The sequence below is a fragment of the Takifugu flavidus genome, chromosome 12 (genome assembly GCF_003711565.1).
Source record: "Takifugu flavidus isolate HTHZ2018 chromosome 12, ASM371156v2, whole genome shotgun sequence".
In the NCBI taxonomy this organism is placed as follows: domain Eukaryota; kingdom Metazoa; phylum Chordata; class Actinopteri; order Tetraodontiformes; family Tetraodontidae; genus Takifugu; species Takifugu flavidus.
Window position 1 is genome coordinate 8,593,762 of NC_079531.1, and position 10,152 is coordinate 8,603,913.

Below are 10,152 nucleotides of genomic sequence, written 5' to 3' on the forward strand. Positions count from 1 at the left end.
CCCCACACCTTTTATCTCAGTGGTGGTGGGTTTACACCACTGCATCCGGCACTTTGCGTTGCACTTTTTGATGTGAGGCTTGGATGCAGCTGCTCGGCCACGCATGTCCCATGAAACTCTCTCTTTCTGCGTAGATGCTGTTCTTCCCAATTTCTCCCACTTTGTTATAGCACCATGGTACCATGCTAGAAGCTGCTGAGCGCGACCTGTTCTCTCACAAATGTTAAAAGCAGTCCGCATGGCTGGTTGCTTGAATTTACACACCTGTTGCCATGGAGGTGAGTGGAATGCCTGATTTCAATTATTTAAATGGTTCTTTGATCTTTATAAAATGAAAGGGGCTCAAAGATCAAACAATGATAGTTTACGTATGAAAAAAAGATGCATTTTTAGCTTTCAACCATGTGAGGAGACAACGAGACAATCAGCAGCAGGTTGGACAACTGGAGCAAAAGGCAGGGTGAAGCAACTCTAAATTCTAATGAATGAAAAAAAACACTGCAAGATTAATCACCCTTAGTAGTTCAGAAATACTAATCTAATAGTGAAAACATTAGGAAATTACGGTAAATACTTATGTGAAGTATTACATCAAACTCAAGTTCAAATTCCGCATGTAAAGAAAAAAGTCCAACAGCTTTGTCCGTGCTGAATATAAATCAGTTGAAAACCTCAAATGGCAAAACCATTGAAAGTCTTTTTGAATCCTTATTGACCCGACCAAAAACATGACACTGGGTTTAACAGGCTGAGCCTGAACTCATCACTCTCTACCAACTACAAAGGGAGCTGATGTGAATGAACTCCTCAGGGGTTGCTGGAGCCTGTCCCAGCTGTGTTCGTTCGAGGCACGGGGTATACCTCCGGATGAGTCAGCGGCTCACCGCAGTGCCCTGAGCATGGGGACCTGGTACCTTGCTCAGGTGTACCTCAGCAGTGCTCATAAGGTGCTCTACCAGCACACCTTTCCAACTGTCTGCAACCTAAGGGCTTGAACCAAGAACCCTCCACCTCTCAGCTGTCCAATACAGGCTGAGCTCCCATCCACCAAAGGGTTACACTGAGCTCCCTATATGGAGTCCAGGGGGTGAAATCAGACAAAGGGTTTTACAGGTCTCCTGTTGTTTCGTATTGAGGGGGTCGGTGGGGCAGAAACGTCTTTATATCCAAATTTAAAGCTGCTTAAAATGTAAATTCATTGACCTGCTTAAACCTGAGAGCAGCTGAGAGAAGCTCAGTAGAAGAACAAGAGTTTACAACAATTTTTTAAGTCAAAATCAAAGGGTTTAAATGACTACTTCATCTGGGTAACATTGGGTCACTGTTATTATTATTGCAGGAAGGATGAACAGAGAAATTACAAACACCAGTATGTCAGCTGACTCCAGCAGGTCAGCATCTCCTTCCACATTCACTGACCTACAGACTGTTCAGACAGGAGGATATAAGTTTCTCCATCTGGGAGCAGCTTCTGACACAAGTGATCACAACCTCCAATGTGTAGAAAGCCTCTTCTATCCTGGATACCATCAACTACATGCATGGAAGCAGGGACAGGTGAGATGTCCTTGAGTCTATAATTGATCAACACACTACACAACACACACTGCAAAGACTGATGCATTGTCATTTATTTATGCCATCATTCACACCCATAATGTTTCAGCAAATAGATTTGGATACATGAAAATCAAAAATGCAATTGCACCATCATAGGATCTAGGAATTAAGCAGGAACAAAAGTATCTCTTTGTCTCTGCAGTACCGTTATCGGCCTATAGGTGACGCCTTTTGGCTGCCCTGCTGCTTCTTCACACAGACTATGTTACCAACGCTGATGGAATTTGTCTAAAAAAAAATGTTGAAGCTGTATTGTAAATATGTAATGATGTTGGTTCTGACAATGAAAAACTTTAAAAAAAACAAAAACAAAACATAAGCAGAAAAAAATATTTTACAGAAAGGACTGGATGTGTCCAGGCAGAGGGTAATAAGTAATACTTTGAGAGATAAGTAAAGGTGTTCCCCAAAGTTCTTTTTTTGCTCCTGGCCAACTCTGAACTGTTACTGGAGCCTCATGTTGCCTGTTGCTCCATTGAAATCAATGCTGGGAAATCTGTACCTTTGATTTCTTCCTCTTTGCCTCTCACAGATAGCAGGAGAACAGAAGTATCACCCAGAATGTTTCACCTGTCTGAACTGCCAGACGTTCATCGGTGACAGAGACACATACGCTCTGATGGAAAAGTCAAAACTCTACTGGTGAGGGATCAGATCAGAATCTCAGGTTTTTCCTTTTTTTAAAAAAACATGAATCTGTGTAATTGAGATAGATCTATTTTTTTCTGAGAGATTTTTTATCACGGCATCTCAGAGTAAAATGACAGTAAGCAACGCTCTAAAAGGTTTGATGTTTATGAAAATGAATAGCCTGATAATTACAGGATACTAGAGTACAGTTATGCTAAGCTTGTGAGTGGTTGATGACAGCTCTGAGTTTGCAGATTGCAGGTCTAATACATAGAGCAAAAAGGAAAACACTGTCTCGTAACTGCCAGAAGTCTCATAGTGTGTACTGTAAACCAGAGATGTATAAAAGTAGCACAGAATTCAGGTCACGAGAGGCAAGAATTCGAGTCAGGAAATTGGTTTTCATTTCTCGAACCTCTGTGCTCTTTTTGGTCCCCTTCATCAGTGGTCACTGTTACTACCAGACCGTCCTCACACCAGAGTCTCTGCCCAACTCACCGTCCTCACAGATAACGCATACCGTCACGCTCGTGTCCATCCCTGGCTCAGATGACGGCACCAACGAACACAAGGGCCGAGGGTTCTCTGTGGTGGTTGACCAGCCGATCAGCCCGCCCGATGGCTTCGGTCAGGAGAAAGGACATACTCTCCGAGTCTCCCAGTAAGTCCAACGTTGTGTGTATTTGCTGCTTTACTGCCATTGCACAAAAAGGAGAAACCAAGAGAGGAAGCACAAAGCAGAAGTCTGTTATAGAAATAAGATTTATCTGATCTCAGCTCTGAGAAAGACTGTATCTGTGCCGAAATATATTTAAAGAGTATTTGCTGTTTCCTTTTTTAATCCAGGGTTGATGCAGACTGCATCAGTCCTAATGTGAAAAACTCCATTCATGTTGGAGACAGAATTCTGGAGATCAATGGGACACCCATTCACAACGTTCCTTTGGAAGAGGTAATCAGCACCCTGGCCACATTACTGTTGCTGGGACACACTGCCATGCTGTAAAATGAATCACTCAACACTCAACTACAACAGTGGAAGAAGCTTTTTAACCCCATTTTTGTATAATCTTTCTGTAGATAAATCAAAAACTCAGAATTTTACTTGAGCAACAACTTCATCACTTCATCCTGTCACATCCCCAGATTGATTTGCTGATCCAGGAAACTAGTCAGCTGCTGCAGCTCACCATCGAACATGACCCCCACGGACAAGGACAGGAGGGAGGCTCCTCCAGGGCTGCCCATCAGATGGATGGTCGTCTGTCCTCCCCACTGTCAAGAAGCCCGAGCCCCTCGCTCCCAATCACGCAGCCCCCCAACCCCGACATCAGCAGCCTACGGACCTGCATCAAAGCGTAAGAAGCTGCCAGAAACCTTTTAGCACTGCTGGTACTTGCTGCTCGATTGACACCAAACTAGTCTAGTGGCTCAGGTTCAATCTATGTGCAGAACATCTATGCTATAAGGTAGAGCAATGAGCAACGGAAAACCGGCCCAACTATATATAATGTACTCACGGCGATGATTGCAACAAACATGGAGTTAACAAAATACTTTGAAGATGTTGCAGCAGCAAACAATAATCTAGTGTACTAACACCCACTCCATAGTTGGATGCTCATTATGTTTTTCCTTTTTCTTGTCTCCGTTCACTGGAATCTTTGCCTGTAATCCTCCAGTCACAGCTACAGCATTGACAAGTCACCAAGCTCCAATCAGAAGAACATAAGTCGATCAGAATCACTGCGTGCGGTGTCCAAGAGGACGCACCGCATCTTCCGGCCGTCCGACCTCATCCACGGAGAGGTGCTGGGAAGGGGCTGCTTCGGGCAGGCCATCAAGGTCAGACACAGCGTGTTTGGGAATCAGTCTGAGCAGGCAGAGTGTGTCATACCTACATCGTCCACATGGTGGCGGCCAAAGCGAAAACACTTCGTGTCTGATGGCCAAGTTTGTCCACACGTGTTGTGGTTAACATTGAGTTTCTGTGACTCCAACATACATATAGTGAATATTGGAGCTCCCGTGTCCACTTTATTGTAATTGTCAGAAAGTGGGTCAATCTCCAAGAAAAACTCCGAGTTTACTTACATGTAACTATTGTAACAGGTGACCCACAGAGAGACAGGGGAGGTGATGGTCATGAAAGAACTGATTCGTTTTGATGAAGAGACACAAAAGGCATTCCAGAAGGAGGTTAGTATGAGTGTTACTGTGTCACATCTCTTCTGAGCCTTTGGTATTACTAGAAGGATGCAGCTGGTAGTTTGGCATCACAGTGGAAGTTTCTTCGTCTCCTCAGGTGAAGGTGTTGCGTTGCCTTGATCATCCCAACCTGCTCAAGTTCATCGGGGTCCTCTACAAGGACAAGAGACTCAACTTCATCACAGAATACATAAAGGGCGGCACTTTAGGGGAAATCATCAAGAAAATGGTGAGTATAGACCTACCAATGTTTAATTATCGAAATAAAGCTATTAATTAAATTATCATGGTTTCTTTTCGCAGGACAGCAACTTTCCCTGGAACTTGAGGGTCAGTTTTGCCACTGACATAGCTGCTGGGATGGTGCGTTCAGTGTGATCGTCATTGAATCACAGTCATATTTCTTCAATTGCAAAATTAACCAAAGATATTTTGTATTTTATCTCCGTTTTTCTCATCTATCTTTATTCAGGCATATCTACATTCCATGAACATAATCCACAGAGACCTGAACTCATTCAACTGTCTTGTACAAGAGGTATGAACCTGGATGATCTGTATGTAACATGCTTCATCCCACTCTTCAGACACCATCATCCTTATTTTCTTTATGAAGGACAACACGGTGGTGGTGGCAGATTTTGGGCTGTCACGATTCATGTCTCAGGACGCGCATGAAGACATGTTGTCCCTGGGTACAGTGTCTGGTCTAAAGAAGCATGATCGAAGGAAGAGATACACTGTGGTGGGGAACCCCTACTGGATGGCTCCAGAAATGATCAATGGTGATTCTACAGATATTCTGTGGTCAGTTGTGCAAAGTATGGAAAGAAAACTCAACTAACTAACTTTTTTCCCCTCATAGGGAAGATCTATGATGAGAGAGTGGACATCTTCTCCTTTGGTATTGTGCTCTGTGAAGTAAGAACCTCAACTGCCTCCACATAAAGTCTTATTTGATAGAGCCAAAGTTGGTTCACATTTGTTAAGGCTGAAAGTTAGTGTCACCTCTAAGAAGTTTATTGGAAAGCTGACCTGCACTTAAGGCTGGCTGAATGATTTTAATGTAAAGGAAATAAGATAAGCTGCTCTGGTAGCTTTCAAGATGATTGAAGGATGAAGATGTGCAGGCAGGGCCTCACATATAGCAGTTTCTCTAACTATAAGCTGTAAATGAGTGTTTTTCTTTGTAATATTTTTAATTGTATTGACTCTTTTCTCCTCGTTGATCTCGCTGTTTCCAGATTATTGGCAGGGTTAACGCAGACCCAGACTACCTCCCCAGGGCGATGGACTACGGGCTGGACGTGTCAGGCTTCTTGGAACATTATTGTCCCCCAGACTCTCCCCCTGCCTTCTTCCCTATTGCTGTTCTGTGCTGCGACCTTGATGCAGACAAACGGTCAGACGTCTCTCATGAATAAATCTTTTTCATAGAAGAAGTGTCAACAACTTTCATGTTTTTTTTAATGCTGATCCTTTTTGCTTTCTCAACCTTTAGTCCGTATTTTTCTACCCTGAGGGAGTGGCTGGAGAACCTGAAGATGCATCTGGAAATGGGTCTCGCCCTGGTGTCTGAGCTAGACCAGCTGCAAAAGGACTTCTGGAAGAAACATAACAACTTGCACTCAAAAAAATAAACATAAATTAGTTTTATTTTGCTGCACCTAAAAATTAATATACGCAATCTTAGACAAATATTAGGGAACTTCCTGACGTGTTTATAAGTCAATAGATAATATAGTTACTCCAGACTTTTTGCCAGTTTAGGAGATGTGGAGTTTCCATATTAGTTTACTGAGCGCAAATTTGGCCTGATCCTTCAAAATTGAGTTTCCTGTCAATAGTGGAGCTCTACATAATTATAAGATTTCATGACTTTAAATAACCCATGTGTCACATCTTCAACCTATCCATCTTGATTTTTCCAGTTCTGTTTTTCATCTTGCCCTCTTCAAAAAAAAATGTATATAGAAAACAGTTGGACATTTGAAATAATTGAACTTTATAACATAAAAATGAAATCGCTCTTCAGTTATATTGCAACAGTTGATTAGCAAGTTTAAACCTGTGTCCAATATGTTCTCAGATCCAGGCTCTGTAGGGGCAGCTTGGCTCAATTAATCCATTTTTTGTCAAAGAACTCAAGAAGATAAATGGATTTTACTTAAATGTTGGGACAGGGAACAAATGATTGAATTTTGATGATGTTCAGAATTCTGGAGTAGCTTTGACCGTTGATCTTTAATGGACCAAAGACCACGGGTCTTTGAACATAAAGCCGCTCTTCTACTCTATTTTACCTTGTGCTACTGCTGCCTATATATAATTTACAACTGGTTACTCCGTAGTTCTTTAGAAGCTGAACAAGCCCCTTCATAGGACGATATCTTCGTTCACTTTTTCCAAGCACTTGTTAGTGTTTTTTCAGAAATGTTACATGAAGCAAATCCACAGGCCAGTGTGTAAACTGATACCAGCGGTGTCTCCTTCCACATTCACTGACCTACCGACAGTTCCCGAAAGTTCTTCAGGGAGCAGCTTCTGATACGACTGATCAGAACCCCCAGTGTGTAAACAGCCTCTTCTATCCTAGACATCATCAACTACATGAATGGAGTAAGATGTCAGAGATGTCATTGATTCTTATTGATCAGCACACCAATTGTTAGGCACTGCAGACAGGAATCAAGGCCCCAAATGCAGACACACACACGATTGGGTGAGGTTGAAATCAAGTTTACTGAAGACCAGGTTCTGAACAAAGCCAAAGGGTGCAGGAAGCAGACAAACACAGTTAAGCTGGAGCAGGCTGGGCGGCGCGAACAGGCATCCAAAAGGCAATCTGCATAAGGAGTTTTAGGAGCCAGGCTGTACCACAGGGGGTTAACAACAAAACAGTGAAGAGTGGAGAGTTGATCAGGCTTTTAAGGAGAACGGCAGGTGGGGATGATTGACTGGAGATCAGTCTCAGGTGTGCTTTGATCGCCCAACGGGGGAGAGTCTGGAAGCTGCGCCACCCAGCCTGAAAACAGACAAACAAGGGAAACAGACAAGACACAGATGGGGGGGGGGGGGACACTCAGGATTCCTAACACTAATAATGGACGTACTGCTGTAGACAGTAGACTACAAGACAAATATACCGGTAGTGTCATTTATTAACACCATCATTCACACCCATACTGTTTAGGCAAAGGTATTGAAATACCTGATGTAAGATGAGTTTTGATGTTTAAAGTACTTTTCTAAACTGATGTTGAAAGAAAGTAGAGTAACATTAACAAGTAACCTGTTGTGTTTCTGTTTGGTCATTTTCAGTACAATGATGCTGCAGCCATGATGCTCCCTGTTACCCTGGTCCCAGAAAAACATTTTCAAGCAGATCGGTAAGCACTGTCAGCAACACACAAGTCAACATTCCACATTACCATTTTACTGCTGCAGTAACTCATATCAAATCAAATCAAATCAATCTTTATTTATATAGCATCTTATACAATCAAAATTGTTTCAAGGCGCTTTCCAGAATCCCAGGGCCTAACCCCAGACAAGCAACAGTGGCAAGGAAAAACTCCCCTTTAACAGGAAGAAACCTTGAGCAGGACCAGGCTCATGTAGGGGGACCCTCCTGCTGATGGCCGGCAGGGTAGAGAGAGAGGAGAGGAGAGGAGAGGAGAGGGGAGGAGAGGAGAGGAGAGGAGAGGAGAGGAGAGGAGAGGAGGAGAGGAGAGGGGAGGAGAGGAGAGGAGAGGAGAGGAGAGAGAGGAGAGGAGAGGAGAGGAGAGGAGAGGGAGAGGGGAGGAGAAGGAGAAGGAGGAGAAGGAGAAGGAGGAGAAGGAGAAGGAGAAGGAGAGGGAGAAAGAGGGGGAGAGGAGAGGAGAGGAGAGGAGAGGAGAGGAGAGGAGAGGAGAGGAGAGGAGAGGAGAGGAGAGGAGATGAGAGGCACAGAGCACAGAAACACACACAAAAATACACTATATAATGCACTATACATATGAATGCTAACCTCTGAATGCTTTCATGCTCTTTGAAGGAGCGCAGGCCACCGTGAGACCTGCCATCATATGGAAGAGCAGTGGGGCTGTCAATGCTTTCTTGGGTTCAGTCGTGAGTGTTTAGTTTTTAAGTCAGTATAGTTGTCGATACTCCTGTTGATAGTCCTAGAAATGTCTTTAATGCAATTGCTTCCTGTTGATGCTGAACTGTCGTGTACACAGTGTAAATCTCTCAGTAGAAAAGAACAGAAGAAATACTATCAGGCAACCGCGAAGGAGAGACTTCGCCATCAACAGCAGTACCCTGGCTTGTCCAACAATGACAACTATGTAAGTCCACCCGGATCACACTTGAGAAGTGTAGCTGAAGAGGTAGTTTATCTCATTTGGTTCCTCATTCATCAAACTTCTTCCTGTGTTAACTCAAACAGGCATTGCTATAACAATGTTTAACATTTCTAGGTTCACACTGAAGTAAATTAACTGATTCTGTGAAGACATTAAATGTGACATCATCTGTGCAAATCTGTGCCTGCATGCTTCAATGCATTTGATGGACAGATGTTTATTTAGAACATGTAGATTAGAATCCAAGTAAAGCATATGAGGAATTTATGTCTCACCACCTTGTATGACAAACACTGTCCCATAATAACAAAAGAACAGACAAAAGAATAAATGTAAATTTGAATCCAAGCCATACCGTTCATACATAAATCATTTCCAGCTGAAATGTGCTCCCTCAGAAAGGAAATCTACATGTCATGATGTACATGTCAAGGCCGAAGGGTGGAGGATACAGGTGAAGGTTGAGATCTGCTTCTGCTGCAGATGAGACCAGCCTCACTTTCCCCTGGGGTGGGGATGATTAAATGATCGTATTTTAGATATGTAATACGATCATATGTAATAGCCTTTCTGTCCCATGCTTCTCTCAGTTTAGGCAGCAGCTCTCTTCAGCAGTCACAGCAGAAATCACATTCTTCTTACATACCCGTGTGCTTGTTTTGATTTTTTTAGGACAAAATGCGGACAAAAGCAGAAAAGAGAAAACTCAGGAAGTCATGGAAGATGCTGAAAGTAAGAAGTTTCTAGAAAGCTCACTGTGTTTAATGACACCAAGTCATGGAAATATGGCTGAAAACTCCGCGTTTCAGAAAGGTAATCAGTGTTTATTTTGTGTTGCAGAAGTATCTTCTAAGTCAGAGAGTGAAGAAACTCCTCCATCTAAGTGGATGATGCTGATGCCCAAATACGGGGACAAATTCAATAATTATTACAACAGGCCACATGAGACGGAATGTCGCTGTCAGATGAAGCTCAGATCTCGCAAACGCCCAAACTTTGGGTAACAATAAACCTATTACATTTTCTTAGTTTTGTGTCATACTATTGCTAGAATCATTCTATTATATAATATTATTGGTCATACTACGCTCCAAAGTATTTTGATTGTAAGTAGTACAAGCGATGGTCCCAAACTACATACAGTACTGCTGCTTTAAATGAACAATTGTGTATTTCTGTTATGGCCACTAGATGTCGGTTGGCGCGCGGTTGATCGAGACCAGAGTCTGTTGTGCGGTTTTTATTTTTTATGTAGGTTTTCAATGGCGTTCTGAAAAATTAAGTAAAAGCTTCAATGACCAAATAAGTACGAGTTTAAAAGCACTTTTGTATTTTTGATCTCACATGC

The 10,152-nt window shown here is 42.7% G+C and overlaps 2 protein-coding genes across 2 annotated transcripts; both read left to right on the forward strand.

Annotated features, from left to right (window-relative positions):
* Positions 1-87: 87 nt before the first annotated feature.
* Positions 88-6,114, forward strand: LOC130535054 (LIM domain kinase 1-like). Its single transcript, XM_057049867.1, has 15 exons — positions 88-278; positions 1,340-1,557; positions 2,153-2,262; positions 2,696-2,911; positions 3,097-3,202; positions 3,397-3,608; positions 3,933-4,095; positions 4,363-4,449; positions 4,556-4,687; positions 4,762-4,821; positions 4,931-4,996; positions 5,075-5,243; positions 5,324-5,379; positions 5,703-5,860; positions 5,960-6,114. Exons 1-15 carry the CDS (start codon positions 221-223, stop codon positions 6,096-6,098), a joined length of 1,950 nt encoding a protein of 649 aa, XP_056905847.1. The 5' UTR covers positions 88-220; the 3' UTR covers positions 6,099-6,114.
* A 2,513-nt stretch (positions 6,115-8,627) lies between these two features.
* LOC130535340 (lymphoid enhancer-binding factor 1-like) lies at positions 8,628-9,832 on the forward strand. Its single transcript, XM_057050330.1, has 3 exons — positions 8,628-8,786; positions 9,477-9,536; positions 9,645-9,832. Exons 1-3 carry the CDS (start codon positions 8,628-8,630, stop codon positions 9,693-9,695), a joined length of 270 nt encoding a protein of 89 aa, XP_056906310.1. The 3' UTR covers positions 9,696-9,832.
* Positions 9,833-10,152: the final 320 nt, after the last annotated feature.

Bases quoted from the DNA above. Each gene is read 5' to 3' on its own strand.
- LOC130535340 (XM_057050330.1), top strand. From the start codon at position 8,628: ATGTCTTTAATGCAATTGCTTCCTGTTGATGCTGAACTGTCGTGTACA. The intron at 8,787-9,476 runs GTAAGTCCACCC...TGATTTTTTTAG, and splicing joins TGTCCAACAATGACAACTAT to GACAAAATGCGGACAAAAGC. The intron at 9,537-9,644 runs GTAAGAAGTTTC...TTTGTGTTGCAG, and splicing joins AGTCATGGAAGATGCTGAAA to AAGTATCTTCTAAGTCAGAG.
- LOC130535054 (XM_057049867.1), top strand. From the start codon at position 221: ATGTTAAAAGCAGTCCGCATGGCTGGTTGCTTGAATTTACACACCTGT. The intron at 2,263-2,695 runs GTGAGGGATCAG...CCCCTTCATCAG, and splicing joins GAAAAGTCAAAACTCTACTG to TGGTCACTGTTACTACCAGA. The intron at 5,244-5,323 runs GTGATTCTACAG...TTCCCCTCATAG, and splicing joins GGCTCCAGAAATGATCAATG to GGAAGATCTATGATGAGAGA.